The 27,441-nt window shown below is 43.1% G+C and overlaps 1 protein-coding gene across 1 annotated transcript in view; it reads right to left on the bottom strand.

Moving 5' to 3' along the window:
- Nucleotides 1–5,377: 5,377 nt before the first annotated feature.
- Nucleotides 5,378–27,441, bottom strand: part of LOC149470528 (uncharacterized) — a 235,815-nt gene continuing 213,751 nt past the window's right edge. The window contains 1 exon segment of the mRNA XM_089662539.1: nt 5,378–10,377. Within this exon segment, the coding sequence (XP_089518665.1) occupies nt 9,696–10,377 (682 nt within the window). The 3' untranslated portion in view covers nt 5,378–9,695.

Genomic DNA, 27,441 nt, shown 5'->3' with positions numbered 1-27,441 from the left:
TCATTTCCTGTCTGTGCATGACATCACTTCCCGTCTGTGCCTGACATCACTTCCTGTCTGTACCTGACATCACTTCCTGTCTCTGTATATATGACCTTGTGGAGATCAGAAGAACTTCAGCCTGAGAAATGTAAGAAAATGAAACCAAACTGTACGATGACAGCAAGATTTATTACCTACTTCAGCTCCGGAATGTTTTACCCCCTTCATAACCAGGGAATTTTTTTTTTCTGTTCAGCACTGCACTACTTTAACTGACAATTGTGTAATCATGCTACACTGTACACAAATTTTACTGATATAAATAGAGCTTTTTTTGGTGGTATTTGATCACCACTGGGGGGGAGGGGGGTATTTTTTAATTTTAAAAACAAATGATATCTTCTACTTTGTTATAAAACATATCCCATAAAATCAGATTTCTTCATACATGTAGTACAACGTGTATTCTGCTCCGTGTCTTTGGTAGAAGCATAGCTGAATCCGTGGATATTGATTGGTCTGTGTGAAGTTATGGCGTCTACAAACTATGGGATATAGAATGGAATTTATGCAGCTTTTACGTCGCTGTTACTTTCTGACTGCCGATCACATTTCTTGAGGCAGTAAAATGCCCGGACCTTACAAACACCCCCGAATGTCCCCTTTATGGGAAGGATACATCCCAAGGTATGTGCTGAGAGGCATGTTGTGTCCATGGAACATTTACAGTTATTGCCATAAGTTATTGGAAAATGAAAAACAAAATCTATTTACACCAAGTTGTCATTTAATGAGCTATTTCTGGCACACGCCATGGGGAGATGTGGAATTACACCCCAAAACACATTCTGCTACTTCTCCCCAGTATGAGGACACCCCAAGTGACAGACTTTCTGGCAGCCTTGCCACATACAGGTCCCACAATCCAATGACCACCTTAAGGGGGCTTAGGCAACCATCTTAGGGTGCCAGGATGGGGGGGTGGTAAAATATGAACCTGCAGCCACTTGCTGGGGATTTGGATTTTTAACAATGCTGCAGACGTGTTATTTCCCCCCCACACTGCCCACCGCTATACAGCCGGGAGTGTGAGGACTTTAGTAAATCCGAATGTCGGCTGTCATGTGGAAGTGATACAAGTGGCTGTGAAGTCGCCTATCATTCCCACCATTAAGATGTGCCCCTCCCCCTGACACCATGTGGGACAGCAGAGCCTGGTGCTGTCATGGTGGGTGTCACTGGGAAGGACAGAGGGAGCTCAGCGGACCTCCTATACACAGACCAGGATGTGACATGTACATTGGGGTGCCTACATAGGAACACAGTGATCCCCACACATGTTACATATCAGCGCACACGCCGGAGGGAGAGCAATGATTGGAGCACCAGTGCTCCTGTGTAACTCTATACTGATGACCTGGAGGGGCTATTAAAGCATTCCAAGTGCACACAGTGTTACGGCTTGACATGTTGGGAATCCCATTTTCTCGGCACAACCTCATCTTTTATATTTCACCAGAAAATAGGTCATGAATTGCATTTATGTGCTCAGAAATAAACGTTACTATATTGTTCCTGAAATGTTGCCTTTCATAAACTGTTGTGCTAATATCATGTAACATAGAAAATGACAACTCCCAACATTGTATTATATAGGGTGTCTGCTATCAAAGAATACATCAGATTTGGGGTTTAGTGATCTTCAGGAATAAAATGATTTTTAAAAGGTGTAAACAAAAATAAAAAATGTCCCCAGGACTCCATGGACCCCTTCATTCCACGCCGTCTCCAGGAACCGGGAAACCACAGAGAAGCCAAGTGTCCCCCGACTTCCTCTCCAGGCTGGGATGTCACTCTGGTCGGGCGCCACCTACAGGGGAAGAAGCAGACTGCACCGGCCTACATCTGCTCTATGCTTTGTCTGATCAGGATGGCGGCCATTTCTCCCTGAACACAGAGCGCCCTAAACACGAGGTAAACGTGGTGCAGCATTGAGCCCCGTCCAGCTGTAGTGTAGACTTTGACAGGCTGCAGGCAGCGGGGCTGGACGCTGTACCTGTGCCTACCAGGTGTATTATAATGCCAGCATTGCACCCACAGGGGCCGGACTCCCCATGTACAAGGGGCCTAAGAGATACCATCAGCTTGTGTCCAATTCCACCAGACTCCTAGAACTGGAAGAGGACATTTTTGGGGGGATGTTGTAGAAGAACCCAGACCACGGTATTGTGTGGTGAAAATATCATCCAACTTTATTCATCATATACATGTGACACTTTAACAACAGAAGGAAAGAGATAGATTGTTTACATTTCAAGGATCTATTTATACCATTTATATCATCTATTATAAGAAATGATTAACATATGACACACCCCTCATTAATACCAGCCCCGCCCACTTATGTAACCATCAATCACACTACACATTGTACATATCTCTGCACACACCAGAGGGAGAGGAATAACTCTAGGGCCATCATTCATGGTTCACTATATAAACTGATGACCTGTAAAGGCTTTTAAAACGTCCCCTATGGACAATATTTGTTACTGAAGTTTGTCACCATTTCACAAGCACATGACATTTTAAAGCTTGACATGTTTGGTATCTATATACTTGATGCCAACCTCATCTTTCATTTTTCTTCAAATTGGGTCACATATTGTGTTTTTCTGAACTGGAATTATTGTTAATGTTTTTTTACTGAAAATATGCATTTCATAGACAGCTGCGTTAATATTGCGTGACAAAAAATTTTTAACCACCACCATTTTATTCTCCAGGGTCTCTGCTTTCAGAAAATAAAACACAATATTTAGGGGGCTTTAAATAATCTTCTGTTCTAACAATGTGAATGTAATCATGTGCATAAACAAGCAAAATCAACTGGCAGCGAAAGACACAACAGCAACAATGTATACAATTATCATCAAATCTATAGTAGCAACTAATGGCCTAAGAAGCAAAGCCACCATATTACTCAACCAAGTTCCAACTAAACCCATCCAAGAAAATGGATCCCACTTCCCCCCACCCAGGTGACTGTTGGAACTCCTTTACCTTGTGTAGATATCCCCTTCTGAGATCCTCATGATCTAATATAAATGTACAACACTCTCTGACACCAGATTGTAGATTCCGCCTTGATCTTCCGAGAGATAGTCAGCCGCCATACAGTTCTGTGACACCACCTTAGGTGATGGAGCCACTTCTGCTGTCAGCTCTGCTATACCATCAATGGTGTCATTGGTTATCTGATCCATGACTCCAGTACACCGGTTCATCTTACTTATCTTAGATTACTTAGATTCCCCATCCCGTCTATGAAGGGCTCACTGCATAAAACATCTCCACTCCAGAGAAAATGTTTCTTCTCACTGGAAGACCAGGGGAGTATTGGGAGAAATTGAGGCTTTCCCTTACAGATATGGGGGAGGGGCAACATCACCTAAAGTACAGCTATGGGTGGAATTGAAGGGAAGACATTTTAGGGTGCTCCTTCCACACAAGAAGCAATGTATCTGGAAGAACTAGGAATCCATTGGACCAATGGGGATTAAACATTCTGCAATACATTGAGACACCATGAAATGTTACTGGCCTGTGATTGGCTTTCCTATTGTTAGTGAAGTGAGACTCCCCTTGTCGGTCTCATTAATGGAAAGAAACCATCTGAAATGTTTCCCCCAAATCCAAAAAGGTGACCCCCTTGGGTAGGTAGCCATCCTACTATTCCTAAAAACTAAAAAACTAGTAGTTGGAAGTCAATATAAAGCACTTTATACTGTTTTTAATTGAATATATATATATGTACGTATTTTTTATTTTTTCTATTTTTTGTATATGCATTTTGTAATAAATTTTGTATTAAACCTTATTGTTAAAAGTAAATGTGACCGACTTCCCTGTTGCCAATTACATGCACAGTCTATATAGCCGACGTATACAGGGTTGTTAAACAGTGGATATAACAGTTACATGTTTTCACACAAACAACATCACAATTAGCAACATTGTCTCAATTTGATCAATACAGCTGTCCGTAATGATAGCTACAAAGGTTTGGCCCCAAAAAGATGGCTGCGACCATACATACTTCAAGAAAATGGCGCCAAACTATTATAAAAGAAGTCCAGGCAAGGTGATTGTCCTATCACATCCCCCGGAAGGAGCCACGTGACCCTGTGGCGCAACGTGTTGGGGAGGGGCTTTGACGTCACCACAGCAACCCAACTTCAGTAACGGCGGGTATAGACAGTGTGTGTAGACACACGGAGGAAGCCTGTCACATCCGCATTTAGCGGTTTTATCTATTACAAAGCGCATTGAAATGATTGACATGTGAGGGCATATAGAGGGCATTAAATAAATCTTTTTATTAAAACGATAAGGCACCAAATATCTCTTCTTTCTTCCACTATACTAACGAGGAGAAAAATAGGGAGATGGAGCCACATCCAGCATCAGAAGGAAGCAGAGATCATCATGTCCATACAAGCACATTAGAAGTGACCAATCCAGGAAAACCCAGGGGAGGTCCAAAGGATCTCATCAATACAAACCTCTTAAAAGCTGTGTCAGCCCAGCAATAGGCTAACAAGAAGGTGAGCCCATAAAAGGGTCAATATTCAAGCAAGGATTTATTTCTACAGTTCCTTATATACAGCAATTACTATTGTGGACACGAATAGAATACTCCGCTATTATTCATAGACTTTGGACACCATTTCATTTTTACATTCTTTTTCATCTTTTCATTTTCAAAATTTTGTGATTATATTTCATTTATATTTTTTATTTTTATTTATGTTTTATATATTTTTCTATTATTCATATTTATTATTCATTTCTTATTTAAAAACAAAAATTCACACATATATCCAGAGAATCTTTTTGCTGTACTTTATAAGGATTTCTCTTATTTTTTCATATGTGAATTATTCATGATAAAATCCAGCCAGTGTTTATTAATAACAATCTAATATATAATTTATATAGATATACCTTATTGTAAGGGCGCGGCCCTATCTATTAACTTACATTTTATCATCCTACTATTCCTGATATGAGTTTGTATTCCCTGCTACTACAGGAAACATGCGGGCGATCATTTACACCTTTTACAGCAGGACAGTAAATATCAGAACACAATTCAAACATCAGACCAACAGCAGGAAGTCTGCTAACTGAATGTGTAATGCAATCTGTCATTAGCATTCCCAGAGTTCCCTCTGCAACATAGTTGTATCAGCTGTTGGTCCTGTCTGTACATCTGTTATTTTCCCACCTTCTGTAACAGGGTGACAACCCTGATCATTCTGCAGGAACATTACACAGTAGCGTTGTCACCCTGTACAGGGAAGTCTTAGATAGATTATAAGTAAGACACACAACAAGTAAAGCCCAACTTCAGCTAACACTTCTACAGCAGTTACAGCAACAGGTTCTCTATAAGGTCCAACCCCCCATATGAATGACAACTGACAGTTGTGAGCACCCCCAGCAATGTTATAGGATTTGCCCCAACCCCTCCAACTGCCATTTTTCCCAAAAGACTTGGCCTTCTACAGGAAGTAGAGAAAAATATCTACTGGGAGGGACAACAAAAAAATAAAACAATAAGAGACTCGGAAAAACAAAACCTGCTCTGCTAATGACAGATTTCATTATTAATGTCATTATTGATGTTGCCCATAGTTACACTTTGGTGCCAACGTTGTAATATTTCCAGGGAGAAGAAGTTTTCTTTACAAACTTTCCACCAAAAAGAGATGTGTGCACTCAGAGTGATAATTGTGAACCCCAATCAGAGGAATGTCAGTCCCCCGGAAGAAGTGGTAGGAATATGACCGCACACTCAGCACTTTGTAAGTTCAGATCTCTGGCAGTTGCATTGTGTGATTAGTCTATGGAGAGGAGTAATAGCTGGAAAGAGAAAACATGGAACAAGGATTTCTGATCTTCACCTGATGGAATCCCATTTGGCAGAACCACATGGAACACAAGTGGCCAGCTGGGCTTACGTTTTACTGCTGAATACATCCCCTAAATCAGCAGTAACTCAGTATTGGAAGACCTGCATCAGCTTGGGATGTTGTTTTCTCACTGAACAGAGACTTCTTTCTAGCTGGTGTCACAGCCGCAGACCTGCCTGAAAGGTTGTCACCCATGAGATGATATCCTACAACCTCACAAACACCCCCTTTCCTCTCTCTGATCACAATCTCATCACCTTCAGTCTCCTCATCTTCAAACACTTATCCCTCCAATCAGCAATCACCTGCAGAAACCTTCACAACTTGAACCCTTCTCCTTTCCACTCTGCAACTGACCAACTCTATGACAGAATCTCTCCCCTGTCCTGCCCTGACCTGGCCACTGCTGTCTACAACAGTTCACTTTCATCCACATTAGACTCACTTGCTCCTCTAACAACATGAAGCATCAGGCCCCGACCATTACAACCTTGGCAGACTGACAACACCAGAGATCTTAAACGACATAGTCGTGTGCTGGAGCGAATGTGGCGTAAAACCAAATCTCACCAAGCATTCACCCGATATAAATCTGCTTTCTTCACATACAATTCCTCCCTCCATGCTGCCAGACAAGCCTACTTTGTCGCTCTCATCAATAGCTTGTCATTCAGTCCTCGTCGTCTCTTCTCTACTTCTAACTCTCAACTTTCTCCACCTCCACCCAGTACCTCACTCACTGCTCACGAGATTGAAAATCATTTCAAAAACAAGATTTATACAATTCGTAGGGGCATCTCCACTGCACAGACATCCATCCCACTTAGCATACCTTATACTAAACCTCCCTCAACACTTTCCTCTTTTGACCTTGCTACTACTGAAGAGGTCACTAAGGTTCTCTCAGAAGCCCGTCTCACTACCTGCCCCCTGGATCCTGTCCCCTCACAACTACTACGGTCATCCTCTTCTTCCATCCTATGCTCCCTCACTCACATCTTCAATCTTTCCCTCTTTACTGGTGCCTTCCCCTCCCCTCTAAAGCATGCGCACATCACTTCCATACTTAACAAGGCCTCCCTGGACCCCACCAACCTGAACAACTTAAGACCCATCTCCCTGCTGCCATTTACCTCTAAACTCCTAGAAGTCTTAGTCTACAATCGCCTGAGCTCCCATCTCACTGACAACAACCTTCTTGACCCTTTACAGTCTGGCATTCCCTCACTACACTCCACTGAAACTACCCTACTAAAACTCACTAATGAATGATCTACTAACTGCTAAAACCAATGGCCACTACTCCGTACTCATCCCAACCAATCGTCACTACTCCGTACTCATCCCAACCAATGGCCACTACTCCGTACTCATCCCAACCAATGGCCACTGCTCCTTACTCTTACTACATGACCTCTCTGCAGCTTTTGATACGGTTGACCATCCCCTCCTCCTCAAAAAACTCCACTCTCTTGGCCTCCAAGACTCTGCGCTCTCCTGGTTCTCCTCCTACCTATCACAGAGCTCATTCAGCGTTACCTTTAACTCTGCCTCCTCCTCTTCACTCCCTCTTTCTGTAGGGATCCCTCCAGGTTCTGTCCTTGGACCCCTACTCTTCTCCATCTACACCTCCTCCCTTGGTTACTTGATAAACTCCCATGGCTTTAAGTACCATCTCTATCCTGATGACACACAAATCTATCTTTCTACCCCTCACCTCACCCCTTCAGTCTCCTCCTCACCTCACCCCTTCAGTCTCCTTTCGCATTACTACCCTACTAAGTGACATATCGGCATGGATGTCACTCCACTTCCTCAAACTCAATCTTTCCAAAACTGAGCTCTTAGTATTCCCCCCAGCCTGTGCCCCCTTCCCTGACTTCTCCATCAAGATCAATAACACAACCATCAGTCCCTCCCCTCATACCAGGGCGCTAGGTGTAATCCTAGACTCCCATCTGTCATTTCAGCCCCAAATCCAATCACTGTCCAAATCTTGTAGACTTCACCTCCGCAACAGCTCCAAGATATGGCCGTTCTTAACTTCGGAAACCACTAAGCAACTTATTCACTCCCTTGTTATATCACGCCTCGACTATTTTAACTCCCTCCTCATTGGCCGACCTCATTGCAGGCTATCCCCTCTTCAGCCTAGCATGAATGCTGCTGATATCATCCACCTTACAAACCATTCTGTATCAGCCATCCCTATCTGCCAATCCCTCCACTCAGTGTCCTCCACCCCTCTCTGCCAATCCCTCCACTGGCCTCCATTCAGTGTCCTCCACCAATCCCTCCACTGGCCTCCATTCAGTGTCCTCCATCCCCCTCTGCCAATCCCTCCACTGGCCTCCATTCAGTGTCCTCCACCTCTCTTTGCCAATCCCTCCACTGGCCTCCACCCTCTCTGCCAATCCCTCCACTGGCCTCCACTCAGTGTCCTCCACCCCTCTCTGCCAATCCCTTCACTGGCCTCCACTCAGTGTCCTCCACCCCTCTCTGCCAATCCCTTCACTGGCTTCCCATTGCCCAACAGAGAAAATTCAAAACATTAACAATAACATATAAAGCCATTTATAACTCTGCCCCAAATTATATCACCGATCTTGTCTCCAAATATCACCCAAACCGTACTCTCTGCTCCTCACACGACCTCCTGCTCTCTAGCTCCCTTGTCTCCTCCTCCCATGCTCGTCTCCAGAGCTTCCCCCATCCTCTGGAACTCTCTACCCCAATTTATCAGACTATTGCCTACTCTGCTCACTTTTAGGTGATTTCTGAAAACCTATATCTTCAGGGAAGCCTATCCTGCCCTCAGCTAATAATGGAATCTTTTACTCTTCCAACCAGTCCATCCCCCACAGTTACTACCTTTTGTACCACTAGCCCCTCCCTCCTAGATTGTAAGCTCTGAGGAGCAGGGCCCTCCTATCCCTCTTGTATTAAACTGTATGGTTACTGTATTGTCTCCCGTTATATTGTAAAGTGCTGAGCAAACTGTTGGCGCCATATAAATCCTGTATAATAACAATAATAATAATATCAATGAGAGATGAAATGTGGAAAGAAGGCATTGATAATGGGAGAGGAGATGGAACAGGTAATGGGAGGTGTGGACAAGGTGGGCTTAGCTGGAGACCTCAAGCCTGGCTGATGATGTATCAATAGTCAGAAGAACCTGGAATGGACTCTCCCACTGAGGCTTCAGAGACTTGGTAAGATGACAATAGACCCCATCCTAGTCTCTGGTACTGAGGCAGTGTTGGTCATGTATTACCTCAGGATCCAGAAATGAAGAAAATGCTTGGAAACACAACTCAGTTGGTGAATCATGAAAATGCATTACATGTTCATTCAAAGCTCCATAATAAAGATGATAATCATGAGGGAAGCTGTTCAGTTATTGATGCTTATCTTAAAACAAATTGTCAAGCGATAAAATATTCAAATCCCTTCTAGTTGTGTATTGATGGACATAAGCACTAAACTCAGTTCATCCGATCATTACATTCCTGTTTGCTCAGATTTTAGTTTGTTTCTCTTAAAGTAACATTTTATCTTCTCCCTTCTTCTCTAGTTTGTGGACTGACATTGGGGATGTGAAACTAACTTGTGACACCTGAAACTTATTTAATATTCCTTTTTTCCAGAATATAATCTATGATGAAATTTGTGAATCCTCCGGTGATAGATTAGACCGGCATTAACTGAAAAAGTTTTGTCACATTGAGAGCATTAAAATGGCTTCTCTCCAGTGTGAATCCTCTGGTGTGCGATAAGATATGACTTCCGTGTAAAAGCTTTATCACATTCAGAACATTGATATGGCTTCTCTCCAGTGTGAATCCTCTGGTGTCTGATAAGATGTGATTTCTGTATAAAAGCTTTATCACATTCAGAACACTGATATGACTTCTCTCCAGTGTGAATCCTCTGGTGTCTGATAAGATGTGATTTATGTGTAAAAGCTTTATCACATTCAGAACACTGATATGACTTCTCTCCAGTGTGACTCCTCTGGTGTGTGATAAGATGTGACTTCCCTGTAAAAGCTTTATCACATTCAGAACACTGATATGACTTCTCTCTAGTGTGACTCTTCTGGTGTCTGATAAGATCTGACTTCTGAATAAAACCTTTATCACATTCAGAACACTGATACGACTTTTCTCCAGTGTGAATCCTCTGGTGTGTGATAAGATGTGGCTTCTGAGTAAAAGCTTTATCACATTCAGAACACTGATATGACTTCTCTCCAGTGTGAATCCTCTGGTGTGTGAGAAGACTTGACTTCTGAGTAAAAGCTTTGTCACATTTAAAACACTGATATGACTTCTCTCCAGTGTGACTCCTCTGGTGTGTGATAAGATGTGACTTCTGAGTAAAAGCTTTATCACATTCAGAACACTGATATGACCTTTGTCCAGCGTGAAGCCTCTGGTGTGTGTTAAGACTTGACTTCTGTGTAAAAGCTTTATCACATCCAGAACACTGATATGGCTTCTCTCCAGTGTGAATCCTCTGGTGTCTATTAAGATGTGACTTCACTGTAAAAGCTTTATCACATTCATAACACTGATATGGCTTCTCTCCAGTGTGAATCCTCTTGTGTTTAATAAGATCTGACTTCTGAGTAAAAGCTTTATCACATTCATAACACTGATATGGCTTCTCTCCAGTGTGAACTCTTTGGTGTATTATAAAGTATCTCTTGCTTGTAAAAGTTTTGTCACATTCAGAACAAGGATATCGTTTATCTCCCTTGCAAGCCTTCTGGTGTGTGATATATTTTCTATCCATTGTAAAATCTACAAACAAGAAGTTTGAAATGACTCCTCTTATGTATATTTGGGTTGGACTTTATTGTAAAGCCATTGTCACTTCCAGAACACTGAAATTACTTTTTTCCTGCTGGATCAATGTGGAAGAGGATCCAAACCATGACTTTTAGAACACAGATATGACTTGTATCCTGTGTGAATCCTCCAGTGAACTGCAGTAAAGACTTTCAGTCAATTAAGACACCCATGTGTTTTATTTTCCATGTGACTCAGCTGTATTCATGAAGACAAAAAAGTCCCAAAAACCTGGTTCATCAATCTACCTGTAGAGAAAGAAAAAAGATAGAATTCTATATAAAGGGCTACATAAAGTTGCTTTCTATTTTTAATGTTCATTACTAAATATATCTTATGAATAGAAAGAATATGTACAGCATTATCTACAGTATTTTTTTTAATCAAATAGATTTTATCAAGAAAGTTTATAAGTGCGCACAGTATTCCCAACGTTCAGCCCAGACAATGGAGTCATACATTCTCACGTATAGGCAGTTGTGGCACTGTTACAGATCATACAGAACAATAACTTGCTTTGTCTATGGTGTCACTTTTACCTTTTATAAACAAATGAACAGAGAAAAGAAGAAACAACCTAGAACAATTCAGCTGTACACGGCAAGTAACTCCCCCAGTACATACATAGATAGCTGACACCGATCAATGAGGCCTGTGTCTACAGGATCATACCCCAAGGATGGGTGTCCAATGTAGTCACCATTCAGTAGGATACAACTGGCCGTTCTCCTTCTATGGGGCTAAAAGAGATAAGATTTTAAAAGCCTATGAAGGACTAACCAGGAGTGAGCAAGGAGTATCCAGCCAGTTCTGCCAGACATACATCTCCTGGGGGAATTACAATGTTGGTAAGTTTGTTTTTCACATGTTAATGTGGAGTTCACCTGCTCAATTCACTGGTGTCTGCTGGGAGTTTGAGATGATAGCCAAGATCGGGATATTTTTTATGGTCAATAAACAGCAGCCTCACTATTGCTATATGACTTGTAATAGGAGGAGGTGTAAATAATTCCTCCTCTATTGACACCAAGAGGCACACCCGAGGAATATTGAATACCAACATTATAATACTGGTCATATCGTTCCACTTTTTGAATATCTCCAAAACACGTATCAAATCCCGACATCACAGCTACAAGTGGGGTCAAAGGGGAAATCCCTCCTGTCCTAGCTGAACAATTGAGCTGGGGTCCTGAAAGCTCAATGCAAAAGAAATGACTGAGTTTCTGTGAAGAGGACAGAGAGATGAGAGGTATGGAGGTCAAAATCATCTCCCACCACTTTCTCTTATTTCCTCTGACTGTTTTCCATTTCTTTCTAGAAGTCTTCGGTAAGAGTCAAAAGACTGGAATAAATAGATGAGAGATCATGCCTTTCCCACTGGTGCCATCTGAAGCCCATTAACAAGTGTGAGAGTGATGTGAAATCTGTATCTGATGGAAGTAGCAATCGATGGATGGGATCTAATGTGTCTACTAAGTCCCACCTGGTAAGATGCTGAAGTTGGGCAGCTATAAAATAAAGTCTAGCATTTGGTATTGCTAGGCCTCCTTGGTCTTCACCATACTGTAGAGTAGTGAGTTTGATTCTAGCTGACGGCTTCTTCTAAATGAGTTCCCCAAACTGGGAGTCTATACTGGAGAACCACTTACGAGGTGTCCACATGGGAGAATTGTGGAGTATATAGAGGAATTGTGGGGTCCATATCTTCTCTTGTTCATAGATGTTATTGGAAAGAGATAATAGTTTTACAAGGAGCTCATAATGTGATTGCAGGACTCAACAACAGTGTCAGGGAAGATCGCAGCGGCGCACGAATCTGCGCATGCGCAGGATCCTGACAAGGCATACAGGAGGGCGGGCACTAGGACCCAGGCGCACCTGTCACCAATGACGGCGCTGGGCAGGCACTAGGACCCAGGCGTGCCTATCGGTGCCGGGCGGGCTATTTAAACGGGCTACTGCAGGATCCAAATTGCCGTATGGTCTTATTCCTTTGCCTGTGATTCCTGACTCGGAGTTGTTTCCTGTTGCCGAACCTAGCCTGCTCCTGACTACCATTGACCTTCTCCTGCCCTGACCCCTGGCTTGTCTCTGGATATTCTTCTGCCTGCTCCTGGTCATTCTGACCTCTTGTGGCTGAACCTGGCCTGTGACCCGACTATGCTTCTGCCTGCTGCTCTGGTCTGCTCTGCCTTTTCGGACACCAAACCCGGCCCGCCTGACTCCGCTACCTGCCACATGGATCCATCTGCATCCTGCTCTGATCTGCTCTGCCTTTTCACATCAGGCTCACTACTAAATTACGTGACACTAGAAGTCTCCTCCACCGCAGCTGGGCATACCTTGGGGCCACAACCTGGTCTCAGCCTGCTCCAAGTCCATCCCCACCATCAGGGGCTCTGGTGAACAAGCAGACTGGGACTTAGACCCCGTGCCCTAGGGAACCCCAAACTGTGGACCTATAGAGCTACCGCTAGAGTCGTGACAGTACCATACGGCCATGTCTGAGCCTGGAAGAAGACCTTCTCCCCTGGATGAGATATGTCATCATTTGACCGCACTCACCCAGGCTGTTAAGATCTTACAGGATGGATATGCACATTTGGAAGAACGTATCCAAACCTTGGCTACACCCGCTTCTGTACCAACAGATCCGGCTACTTCTCCCTCGGCCAGTGATTCCTCAGAAACCCGTACTAGTACGGTGGTCCAGTTACCTTCACCTTAACCTTGTGTGCCTACTCCAGAACGATTTAATGGGGATCAAAGTAAATTCAGGGCATTCAGAAACGCATGTCAGCTGTATTTTGACCTGCAAGCACAAACTTTCTCCACAGAGACTCTTAAGGTGGGGTTCATCATCTCCTTGCTGCAGGGAGAACCTCAGGGTTGGGCCCACTGCCTGCTCAAGAGTCACCATCCACACCTAAACACCATGACTACATTCTTCAATGTCATGGCCCAGCTATACGACGATCCACAGCGGACAACTACAGCTGAAACAGCATTACATGCGCTTCAACAGGGTCGCCAAGCAGCAGAGGACTATGTCTCAGACTTTAGACGATGGAGTGGTGACACAAACTGGAACGATGCAGCCCTATGACATCAGTTCCACCTGGGCCTGGCCGAGCCCCTCAAGGACGAGCTAGCTCAGGTAGGCATACCTGGTTCCTTGGAAGATCTGATTGCGTTAGCCATCCAGATTGACCGTCGGCTATGTGAACGCAGGTTGGAAAGATCCAACTAAGCTCTGAGGCCTACCTGGGTGCTACCCAAGTTTCCAGCTCAGCACAATCCCCCTGCTAGAACCCGGGATTCTGAGGATACGGATACCCCGGAACCTTTGCAACTCGGGCTAATACATCCTTCACTAACTACCGAGGAATACCAAAGATGTCGGGTCCACAACCTCTGTTTATACTGTGGAGAACCAGGCCATTATGTGCATTCCTGCTCAGCTAAATTGCGTAAGTGCATCTTTGTTTCTTCAGCTGCTCCTCCATCATGTTCAAATAGTTCAACTCACCTGGCTGTTCCCATTTCCTTCCAGCATCCCGGAAGAACTGTGTAAGTGATGGCAATTATTGACTCGGTGGCCTGCAGCCGCTTCATAGATTTAAACTTTGCTGCCCAACAACATATCCCATTACTGCCAAAAGAACACGGGTTAAACATTTTTCTTGCTGATGGAACCCATATTAAATCCGGACTGGTAGACAAAGAGACCCCACCAATCCATACTACGGTAACCAACCATCATCAGGAATTTTTACTTCTAGATGCTATCACTGCCCCAACTGTTTCCTCTCATACTGGGCCTTCCTTGGCTACGGGCACACAAACCTCAAATTAACTGGAAGTCGGGCTCGATCCAATTTCCCTCTTCTTACTGCCAGGAACATTGTTTGCCCAAGGTATCCTCAGGTCCACCTACCCTACTGTGCATGGACTCTGATACGGAACTCTCTCAAACAATTCCTCCAGCTTACCATGACTATCTTGACGTATGCAGTAAACGGGGAGCAGATACACTTCCTCCTTATCGATCCTATGACTGTCCGATCGATTTGCTTCCCGGGTCTGAAATCTCCTTTGGGCAGATCTTCCCCTTATCTGAATGGGAACTAGGAGTTCTAAAGGAATATATTGAGGAGAATCTTCAGAAAGGGTTCATTCAGCCCTCCACTTCACCAGCTGGAGCTGGAATATTCTTCCTAGAAAAAAAGGACAAGTCCTTGCTGCCCTGCGTGGATTATCGGAAACTAAATAAGATTACCGTTAAGAACCGGTATCCCCTTCCCTTGGTTCCTGAACTATTCCAGAGACTCAAGACTGCCACTATCTTCACCAAGTTGGATTTGAGAGGGACATAAAACCTGGTCCACATACGGGAAAGGGACAAATGGAAAACGGCCTTCCGCACCCGTTTCGGCCACTTTGAATACCTGGTCATGCCATTTGGGTTATGCAACGCGCCTGCTACTTTCCAACATTTCATTAATGACATTTTCAGAGATTACCTGGATGTTTTTGTTGTCATCTACCTGGATGATATATGTAAATCCTCCTGCGCTTCTATGTCTCTTAGGATGAGTAAAAGGAACAGCCGCTCACATCCAAATCTCACCTTAAGATAGAACTAATAAATCTAATATATAAATGATGTAGCGCTGTAATAACTCATGAGTATGGTTATAAACATATCACTCTACTGACATCCAAAAGATAGCAATTGTGACATATATAAGTGATGCGTGCAATATAGAATACACTTATATATGGTTGTACTTCTCTACGGTTGGTGAATCACAGGATTCCCAAACATCATACTTATGAGCATCCTACCATTGCCTGACTAAAGAGGAATAGAGGAAAGAGGAGGAGAGAGTATAGAAGGTGGTGGAGTCATTTCTGGCCTGGAGAAATCGTGTAGGATCCAGGGTGATCCAAGAGGCTTATTTGGCCCCTGTGGGTCGCAGGGGGAAAGTGAGCAGGCACGCCTGCCATATAGGAGTACTTCTCACTACCTGCACTGGCACAGGAGCACATGGTGTGATCATTGCATTGTGTGGATTTTTGAGACACAACTTGACACCGAATATAGTGGACCTTTTATCACCATTGTTTATATAAGTCACTTATCTGATGATGCATAACCCTGTATAGGGAAGCACTGTGTGACAATGATGATATGATCACTTGTTTATGATCACTTGGATATTTATAAGTGTATTCTATATTGCACGCATCACTTATATATGTCACAATTGCTATCTTTTGGATGTCAGTAGAGTGATATGTTTATAACCATACTCATGAGTTATTACAGCGCTACATCATTTATATATTACATCTACCTGGATGACATTCTGATTTTCTCCGCATCTCTGGAGGTACACCGAGACCATGTGAGATGCGTTCTGGGACGGCTTCGCCAGCATGGACTATATGCTAAGGCAGAGAAATGCAACTTTGAGCAACAGAGCATTCCATTCCTGGGCCTGATCATCTCTACTGCCAGAATTGCAATGGATCCCCAAAAGATCACAGCAATTTTGGAATGGCCGGTACCCTCAGACAAAAAAGGAGTTCAGGGGTTCATCGGATTTGCAAATTTCTACTGGAAATTAATTAAGAACTTTTCGGGCCTCATTTCACCTATCACTCACCTCACCAAGTTAGGAGTCCACTTCCATTGGACCCCAGAGGCGCAAACGGCTTTTGAGACAGGGAAGAAATTATTCACAGCAGCCCCCACTTTTTTTTTTTTTATATAAATGTTTATTAGTTTATCAGTCAAAATACAAATCATATTCACATTTCTATTAAAATGACATTTAGACAATATCCTCCTATTTGCATAAATTATTTAAATCCCTCTCCTCAACCCTCCCTCTTCCCCCCTCCCCAGCCTCCCACCCCCATCCCCCCCCCCCCCCCCCCACCTCTCCCACTCTGCGTTTTTCTCTCTTCTCCTTCACACCATACATTTCTGGTATTTCTAAATCCATTTCAAGGGGTGTTATATCCTCATATATTTCACTTTTTCTCTATACTCTTCCCATTTTTTCCACTTTGTATTGTACATCTCCATCTTATCTATATGCATGTAATACAATCTTTCTAACCCGCATATCTGGTTCACTCTGCCCATCCAATCCTCCTCTGTTGGCACCTCTCTTTTTTTCCAGAACCTGCGTATCAGACTCTTCGCTGCACTCAAGTAATGCCATATCCCCAAGGCCTTATATAATTTCACTGGAAGCTCTGTGATATGGAGGAGACATAACTCTGGGTCTAATCCAATATTAATTTTAGTGATTTTCCTTACTAAATAAACTATTTTCCACCAAAACACCTGTATTCTTGAACACTCCCACCACGTATGATACCACGTACCTATCTCTCCACAACCTCTCCAAGTCATCCGTGAAATCTCCCCATTCAATTCATGCTCTACATTAGGTGTAATGTGCCATCTCACCAAACACTTGTAATTTTTTTCCACCTCTCGCATACTAATATTTTCGTGAATTAATCTGAACATTTTCCTTTGCTCCTCCTCATCTATTTCCCTTCCCATATCTCTTTCCCATTTCTCTATATATATTAATTTTATATCAGTGTCTAATTCGGTTAATATTTTATATATTTTTGCAATTCCGTGTCTCCCATCTCCCCGTGCGTCCAACAATCTCTCCAATGGATTCCACTCTTGTGTTTCAGTTGGTAATATCGGAATCTATCCATCTTATTGAAAACTTTTCCCTTTTTTTTCTCCAGCTCTCCATATGATCCCAATTCCTCCCCAACCATTATATCTCTCAGTTGTGCCTCTTGTTTTATAATCCATTTTCCTGCAATGTTTTCCTGCCCAGGGGTAAAATATTTTGTGTTCCTTAGTGGCATTAACTGTGAATTAAAAGCCCATCCCCTCTGTCTGTGTAACATTTCCCACACTCTCAAAACATTAAAAGTATACGTGCTTGTGCTTTCCTCTAATCCCCTATATTGTGCTGGCACCCATATAATCTTGCTTAAATTTGATCCACTCAGTGTATTTTCAATTGTGACCCAGCTTTTCTCTGGATTATGAGTCCAGTCAAAAATTCTCGCCATTATCACTGCTTTATAATATCTCTTAAAGTCTGGTACACCCAGTCCGCCTCTTTCTTTATTTCTAGTCAAGACTTCATAGCGTATTCTAGGCTTTTTATTCCTCCATATAAATCTTATTATCATTTTTTTAAGTTCTTTAAAATATGTCTCTGGGAGTTTAATTGGAATCATTTGAAATGTATACAATACTTTGGGCACAATTACCATTTTTATCAAATTTATGCGACCTATCCAGGACGGGTTTTTACCTCCCACTCTCTTCAGCTCCTCCTTAAGTTCGTTTAATAGTGAAATATAATTAGATTTATATAGATTCTTGGTTAAGGCTGATAGTTTTATCCCTAGATACTTTAGTTCTTTATCTCTCCAAACAAATGGGAATTCTCCTTGTATTTTTTCTTTTTCACTATTTTTAAGGTTTATATTTAAGATTTCGGCTTTTGTCGGGTTAATTTTTAAATTTGATAATTCCCCGTATTCCTTCAGTATCTTCATCAAATTTGGAAGTGACATTCTGGGATTTCCAACATAGAACATCAAATCATCCGCATAAGCCGCCACCTTATGTTCTCTATCTCCTATCCATATTCCCTTTATATCTATGTTCTTCCTTATCGTAGACAGCAGTGGCTCCAATGATAGAACATATAACAGTGGGGATAATGGGCATCCCTGTCTTGTACCATTTGACATCTCGAAAAGCTCCGATCTTCCTCCATTAACCATGATAGCGGCAGTAGGCCCTCTATATAACCTTCCGATCCACTTCCTCATTCTATCTCCTATCCCTATCACCTCCAAGGTGTCCATCATAAATCCCCAACTCACTCTATCAAATGCTTTCTCGGCATCAATTGACATCAGTATCATTGGGGTTTTCCCTTTTTTACCTTCCTGTATGAGCAGCAGTGATCTCAAACCGTTGTCTCTGCCCTCTCTCCCTGGGACAAACCCCACCTGATCTTCGTGTATCCATTCCGGCATCAGTTCCTTCAGTCTATTTGCCAAAACCTTTGCATACAATTTAGTATCTACATTCAGCAGCGCTATTGGTCTATAACTCGCACACTGCGAGGGGTCTTTATCCTCTTTATGGATTAAGACTATATTAGCCTGTAAGGATTCTCCCCTCATTTCCATCTCATTTCCCAGAGCATTCATATACAGTGGGGATCGAAAGTTTGGGCACCCCAGCTAAAAATTTGTATTAATGTGCACAAAGAAGCCAAGGAAAGATGGAAAAATCTCCAAAAGGCATCAAATTACAGATTAGACGTTCTTATAATATGTCAACAAAAGTTAGATTTTATTTCCATCATTTACACTTTCAAAATAACAGAAAACAAAAAAATGGCATCTGCAAAAGTTTGGGCACCCTGCAGAGTTAATATCTTGTACTGCCCCCTTTGGCAAGTATCACAGCTTGTAAACGCTTTTTGTAGCCAGCCAAGAGTCTTTCAATTCTTGTTTGAGGTATCTTTGCCCATTCTTCCTTACAAAAGTCTTCCAGTTCTTTGAGATTTCTGGTCTGTCTGTCACGCACTGCTCTTTTAAGATCTATCCATAGATTTTCAATTATGTTGAGGTCAGGAGATTGTGAAGGCCATGGTAAAACCTTCAGTTTACGCCTCTTGATGTAATCCCGAGGTGTGTTTAGGATCATTATCCATTTGTAGAAGCCATCCTCTCTTTAACTTCAGCTTTTTCACAGATGGCATCAAGTTACCATCCAAAATTTGCTGAAATTTTATTGAATCCATTTTTCCTTCTACTCGTGAGATGTTCCCTGTGCCACTGGCTGCAACACAACCCCAAAGCATGATTGATTCAACCCCATGCTTAACAGTTGGACAGAGGTTCTTTTCATTAAATTCTGTGCCCCTTCTTCTCCAAACGTACCTTTGCTCATTCTGGCCAAAAAGTTCAATTTTAACCTCATTGGTCCACAGAACTTGTTTCCAAAATACATCAGGCTTGTCTATATGTTCATTTGCAAAGTTCAAACAATGATTTTTGTGGTGAGGACGTAGAAGAGGTTTTCTTCTGATGACTCTTTCATGAAGACCATATTTGTACAAGTATCTCTTTATAGTGGAATAGTGTACCACAACTCCAGTGTCTGCCAGATCTTTCTGGAGGGATTGTGCAGTCAAACATGGGTTTTTAATTGTTTTTCTCACAATCCTGCGAGCTGTTCTGTCTGATATTTTTCTTGGTCTTCCAGATCTTGCTTTAACTTCCACTGTTCCTGATGACTGCCATTTCTTAATTACATTCCGAACAGAGGATATTAACATCTGAAAACGCTTTGCTATCTTCTTATAGCCTTCTCCAGCTTTGTGAGCGTCAACTATTTTCAGTTTTAGTTTTCTAGACAACTGCTTAGAAGAACCCATGGTGCTGATTGTTGGGGCAAGGTCAGATGAGTCTGGGCATTTAAAACCTTTAAGATTGACATCACCTGGTCTTCCCAGACGATGATTGAGAACAATCCATGACACTGGCAGGTCTCAGCTTGGCAAAGGGGGCAGTGCATGCTATAAATTCTGCAGGGTGCCCAAACTTTTGCAGACGCCATTTTTTTGTTTTCTGTTATTTTGAAAGTGTAAATGATGGAAATAAAATGTAACTTTTGTTGACATATTATAAGAATGTCTAATCTGTAATTTGATGCCTTTTGGAGATTTTTCCATCTTTCCTTGGCTTCTTTGTGCACATTAATACAAATTTTTAGCTGGGGTGCCCAAACTTTCGATCCCCACTGTATATCTTCAACTTGGGTATTAATAACTCACCATATTTTTTGTAATATTTTACCGTATATCCATCTGGGCCCGGGCTTTTCCCCACCGCAGTACCTTTTAACGCTGTTTTTATTTCCTCTAATGTGATTTCTGCTTCTAGGGAATTCAATTGTATTTCGCTGAGTTTTGGTAGACCTGCCTCTTTTAAGTATGTTCTTCTTTTTTCTCTATTTACTGTTTCAGTTTTATTTATTATATCCTGCGGTATGATATTATATAACTCATTATAGTAATCCTTAAATGCTCTAGCGATGTCTTTAGTTGAGTGCACTAATTCACCCTTAGGGTTTCTTATTTTCTCTATATAATTCCTATTTTTCTTTTTCCTTAGAGTTCTCATTAAATATTTTCCCGGCTTATCTCCCCATCTATACCTTTCACTTGTTACTTTGTTAAAGACTCTTTTCTTTTCCTCCTCCATTACATTCTCTAGTTCTTCTTTCTTCTTTATTATTTTCTGCATTATCTCTTTAAACATTTCCCTTTTATGAGCCTTTTCGAGATCATATATTTCATTTAGTAGTCTATTAATCTCCTTTCTTTTTTCTTTTTTGCCCCTATTGCAATGAGTAGTCCTCTAATGTAGGCTTTGTGGGCCTCCCACACTGTTGCAATCAACACATCCTCTGTTTCATTTTCCTCAAAAAAACATTTAAATTTCCCTCTCGATCTTTCGATCGGTCTCTTCATCCATAAGGAGTGCCTCATTCATCCGCCAGTCATAACCTCCTCTCTCTTCTCTACCCCATCTTGACTTCATTGCAACAGGGGCATGATCTGACAGAGTACTTCCTTCGATTTTTACTTCTACTACAGACTCTATAAATCGATGTTCTACCAATATATAATCCAGTCTAGAATAGATCTCATGTACATGTGAAAAAAAGGTATAGTCTCTATCTTTCATATTCCTGATTCTCCATATATCGACTAATTGACACTCATGCATCAGTTTCTTTAATAATCTCAAGGACCTGCTCTCTTCCCTTCTCACATGGGAGGTAGTATCCATCCGCAGGTCCATACAGATATTAAAGTCTCCAGCTATTATCATACAACCCCTTTTAAAATCCATCAATTTTTTCAATACACCTCTCAAGAATATCTCCGGTTTCTTATTTGGACAGTATATACTAGCTATTGTACACTCAATTCTCTGTAATTTACCCCTCAAAAACAAAAACCTTCCCTCCGGATCCACAATTCTCTTCTCCACCTCAAACCTTATATTCTTTGCGAAACCTATAGCAACCCCTTTTGCTCTTTTAATTGGTGAGTCCGCATAATACCATGTCGGGAAATATCTAGTCTTCAGCCTAACCTTTGACTCCACCTCTAAGTGTGTTTCCTGTAGAAATACCACCGAAGATGTTCTATGTTGTAGTTCTTTAAATAGACCTAAATCTCTTCCCGGGACAACACAACCCCTTTACATTATGTTATAAATTGGATTTCTTCCATCTTACCCTACTCCTTTTAATTCCTTCATCCTCCTGCCCTTCCTCTTTCCTATTTCTCTTATCTCGCAGAGTATCCACCTCCCCATTCCCCCCCTCTCATCCGTCCCCATCTCCCCCCTCCCCTCCCCCATTAGTCCTACTATTTGCCTTCTAATCATTTGTGGACCTAATGCCACGTTTGATTTTTAACCCTGGGGTTGGTCTCTGACCATGTGCGGCTCACCTTCCCTCCATTTCCCCCAATGCCCCCCTATCTGTCATTTCTCTATTTCTCCTTCTAACTAGCTGCCATTCCTCTTTTCTCATAGCACTTATCCCTTCTTCCTCCTCCCAACCTGGGATCTCTATTTTCTGAATATTAAGTTTATCAAAAAAGTCTCTTAGTTCTTCAGGAAATCTCAGGTATGCAGTGACTCCATTCTTCCATCCCATTAAACACGTCGGGCTACTCCGTCTATATTGTATATTCTGTTTTTTCATCTGTTCTAGAAGTGGTTTCAGTGATCTCTTTCTCCACAATGTTTCAGCTGTCAGGTCTGCAAAAATTTGTATATTTTTTCCTCCATATATAATACTGGCTCTTCCTTTTGTCTTCTTCCATACCTCTTCTCTATCTCCATATTTATAGAATTGTACAACTACATCTCTCGGTTTCTCTTCCACCCGATCCCGTTGGAACCTTCCTATCCTATATACATTGTCCAATTCATATTTCTCGGTACTGGGTTTATCCGTAATGGAGTTTAAGATTTTACATATTGTCCCTTTTAAATCTTCTCCTTGTGTGAGCTCCGGGACTCCTTTTATCCTAAGATTATTTTTCCTATGCTTGTTACCTTGTATCTCCAAGTTATATTGCGGCTTTTATTGTTCTTTCCTCATCTCCATTATCTGATTTTTTAACTCTGGAATAGCTTGAGCATGTTTTTTAATTTTTTCCTCCATTTCTTCTGCTCTGGATAATAAATGTCCCAAATCGTTCCGGATAATCCCCATCTCTTGTTTAATAGATTTTTCCAGATTTTTAAACATTTCGGCCATCTCCTTTTTATTTGGGATTTGTAATTCTCCTTCATTTTCTCTGGACTTTATTCCCTCTGATGTTTGTTGATTATTATTGTTCATTTCCTCAGAAGACCTGGTGCTCTTATCTAGGCTGTTTTCCATTATACTCCTTTCAGAAGCCTTCTGAGATCTTTCTGGGGTCACATTTCCCTGGGACGTATATTTCCTAATCGTTCCAGATTGGGGGTGCTTGGGACCACTCCCTTTACTATTTTTGCTCTTCATATTTGTTATAAATTCAGTCCCTTTTCTCTAAGCTCTAGGACCTGTGCTAAAAATTATCCTTAGGAGAATTAAAATTTTCTTCTGTCCCCTTGGGAATCCCCCTATTCCTCCGTGTGTTCCTTCTTTGCTTCAACCTCTATATTCCACATACAGGATCAGTATACAGTCCAGACATTATCACTCACCCTCCTTCCAGCTGCTTTTTCAGTGAGGCGATTCTCCAGGTTCCTTCTCTGTTGTCTGTCTTTATTTCCCTTCTAGGGGGATTCCTCCAGGTCACATTCCTCTTCCTTCACCTGATCTCTTTGACAGATAGCAGGCAGAGTGCTTCTCTGTTAAGTGGTGTCAGGGTCCTGCTTGTATCTGTCTCCACTCACAGCTGTCAGTGAGAAGCCGATGCCTCCCTTCTGCTTGGGAATGCCGGCCGGCTTCTCTTCCTCCCAGAGATCCCTTGCGGGGGTCACGTGGCCGCCCTGCATCCTCCGGGCTCCCAGCTGCTCTCTATCTCAGACAGGAGTCTCCAGCCATCCCACCTCAAACGACCCACGACACTCCGTCCTCCCCACTTCACCGGTGGGATCCCACTTACAGGTAGGGCATCCTAGGCATCTCCAGCAGCATTCACGGGGCGTATTGAGGGGAAGGTGACTGCCTTACAGAGGGAGATCCTACATCAGTCTCTCTCTTGCCGCCATGCTCAGGCTCCACAGCAGCCCCCATCTTAAGCCATGCAGACTCCTCTCTTCCTTACACCTTGGAAGTAGATGCGTCCTAAAACGCAGTAGGGGCAGTTCTTTCATGAAGGAAAGGCCTGAAGGAACTAATTCATCCGGTAGCCTTCTTCTCTAGGAAACTTACCTCAGCTGAAAGGAACTACGACATTGGGGACCGAGAACTCTTGGCAATAAAGACAGCACTGGAGGAATGGAGATACCTGCTGGAAGGGGCCATACATCCAATTCTGATATATAGCGATCACAAGAATTTAGAATATTTAAGGACTGCTAAACGTCACAAACCACGCCAGGCTAGATGAGAACTGTTTTTCTCCAGATTCATTTTTCACATCACCTACAGGCCAGGATCCAAAAACACTAAACCAGATGCGCTTTCACGTATGTTTAAGGATCCAAAAGAATCTCCAAAACTGGACACCAATCTACCAGCAGGGAATTTCTTGCTATTAAAGTCTGAACTTCTGTCTCAATTGCAGCAGGCCTCAGTAGGAGCCTCTAGTCCACCTGGAATCACTGTACAAAACAGGGAAGGGCTTTTATGGAAAGGGGAGCAAATTTTGGTACCCGAAGAGGCACGAATTCTTGTTCTGGGTTACTGCCATGATCAGCCATTAAGCAGGTCACTTCAGGGTTTCCAAGACATTGGAATTGGCCCAACGCTTGTTCTGGTGGCCGAATATGGCTAAGGATTGCAAAACATATGTAAGGACTTGTGCCATCTGCAATCGGAACAAGACCACTCGAAACAAGGCCTGGGGTTTACTTAAACCTCTACCAGTGCCTGATAGGCCTTGGAAAATGATATCCATGGACTTTATAGTGGAACTTCCGCCTTCCCAAGGACATACTGCTATTTTTGTGGTTGTGGACCGGTTATCAAAAATGGCACAATTTTTGCCACTAAGGAATACACTCTCTGCTTCTGAGACTGCTCGGATTTTCATTAAAGAAATCGTAAGACTCCATGGAGTTCCTGTGAACATTGTCTCGGACCGAAGGGTACAATTTACTTCGAGATTTTGGAAAGCGCTATGTGAAACCCTGGAAATCAAGTTATCCTTTTCCTCTGCCTACCACCCACAAACAAACGGGCAAACCGAACGAACCAATCAGACCCTGGAACAATACATCAGATGTTACACATCCTTCCTCCAAGACTACTGGGTGGCAATCTTACCTCTGGCAGAGTTCGCATATAACAATGTTAGCCATTCTGCCACTAAACAATCACCATTTTTTGCTAACTATGGGTTCCACCCTACCTTTTTACCTGACCTGGTCCCAGAAACTTCCGTTCCTGCTGCTCAGAATATACTAAATTTCTTTGTCTCTAACAATAAATTGTTACAAGAGGCGGTCGCAAAAGCCCAGGAAGACAACAAGAGGGTCTTCGACAGAAAGAGAAGGGAAGAACTGATTCTGCATCTGGGAGACCAGGTCTGGCTGGCTACAACTAATCTGAAGATGGCGTGCCCTTCGAGGAAGTTGGCACCAAGGTTTGTGGGCCCATTCTTGATAAGACACAGAATTAAAGTCACATATGAATTGGCACTTCCGGAGTCCATTAGAGTACACCCAGTTTTCCACGTGTCACTGTTGAAACCTGCCGTACCCGATCCATTTCCTAGTCATAGGTCAAGGCGCGCCGAGTCCATAGACGTGGACAGGGAAGAGGAATTTGAGGTCAAGGCTGTTGTGGACTGTAGGAAAAGGAGGGGTCAGACACAGTACCTTATTAAGTGGAAGGGGTATGGTCCGGAGGAAAACTCATGGGAACCAGCTCAGAATATTCATGCCACAGACCTAGTTCAGGAATTTTTTTGCAGTCACCTGCAAAAGAGGAGCCAATTGGGCATCCAGAGGCTGCCCATAAGGGGGGGGCAATGTCAGGGAAGATCGCATGAATATGTGCATGAGCAGCATCCCGATAAGACATACAGGCAGGCGGGCACTAAGACCCAGGCGCACCTGTCACCAATGACAGCACCGGGCAGGCACTAGGACCTAGGCACGCCTTTCGGCGCAGGGAGGGCTATTTAAACTGGCCACTGCAGGATCCAAATTGCCGTATGGTCTTATTCCTTTGCCTGTGATTCCTGACTCTGAGTTGTTTCCTGTTGCCGAACCTAGCCTGCTCCTGACTACCATTGACCTTCTCCTGCCCTGACCCCTGGCTTGTCTCTGGATATTCTTCTGGCTGCTCCAGATCATTCTGACCTCCTGTTGCTGAACCTGGCCTGTGACCCGACTATCCTTCTGCCTACTTCTCTGGTCTTCTCTGCCTTCTTGGATACAAAACCCGGCCCGCCTGACTCCGCTACCTGCCGCACGGATCCATCCGCATCCTGCTCTGGTCTGCTCTGCCTCTTCACATCAGGCTCACTACTAAAGTATGTGACACTAGCGGTCTCCTGGACATACCTGGGGGCCGCGACCTGGTCTCAGCCTGCTCCAAGTCCATCCCCACCATCAGGGGCTCTGGTGAACAAGCAGACTGGAGCATAGATCCCGCACCCTGGGGAACCCCAAACTGTGGACCTATAGAGCTACTTCTAGAGTCTTGACAAACAGTAAGTCAGAAGGGGTACAACCCTTAGAGGTAACATACAGGTTGTAATTTGTACACTACAAATAATATCTTCATACATTAAGATTAAATTAATACATTTTTCAAAAAATTTGAAAAAAAAAAGTTTGTTTCTATTTTAAAATTTAGCAAACAGGTAATTGTTCTACTTCACTGATGTGCGTTGATGAGGCGGCACTGATAGGTGGCACTGATAGGTGACACTGATGAGCTGGCACTGATAGGCAGCACTGATGATGGGTACTGATAGTCGGCACTCATAGGCAGCACTGCTGGGCACTGACTGGCGGCACTGCTGGGCAAAGGTGGGTGACACTGCTGGGCACTTGTGGGTGGCACTGGTAGGTGGCTCTGCTGGGCACCGATCCTCAAGGCACTGATCATCAATGATCGATGCCGATCCCTCCTCTGACAACTGCCAGCAGTACTTTCCTCATGCTCTGACAGGGTGAGGAAAGTGCAGTCAAGACCCGGCAATTGCATTTCCTGATGACCAGCGTGTCATAGGACACGGCAATCACGGAGATCACGGGGGGCACGCAGGAGAGCGCGTTCTGGGAGGACATCATAGGACGGCCTACCAGGACTGGCCAGCCACAGTGCAGACGTCATTTGGCTACCT

The sequence above is a fragment of the Staurois parvus genome, unplaced genomic scaffold, assembly GCF_062004578.1.
Source record: "Staurois parvus isolate SC_StPar_1 unplaced genomic scaffold, SC_StPar_1.0 ptg000039l, whole genome shotgun sequence".
In the NCBI taxonomy this organism is placed as follows: domain Eukaryota; kingdom Metazoa; phylum Chordata; class Amphibia; order Anura; family Ranidae; genus Staurois; species Staurois parvus.
The sequence above is the reverse complement of the archived record's forward strand: the minus strand, read 5'-3'. Positions and strand labels throughout refer to the sequence as shown.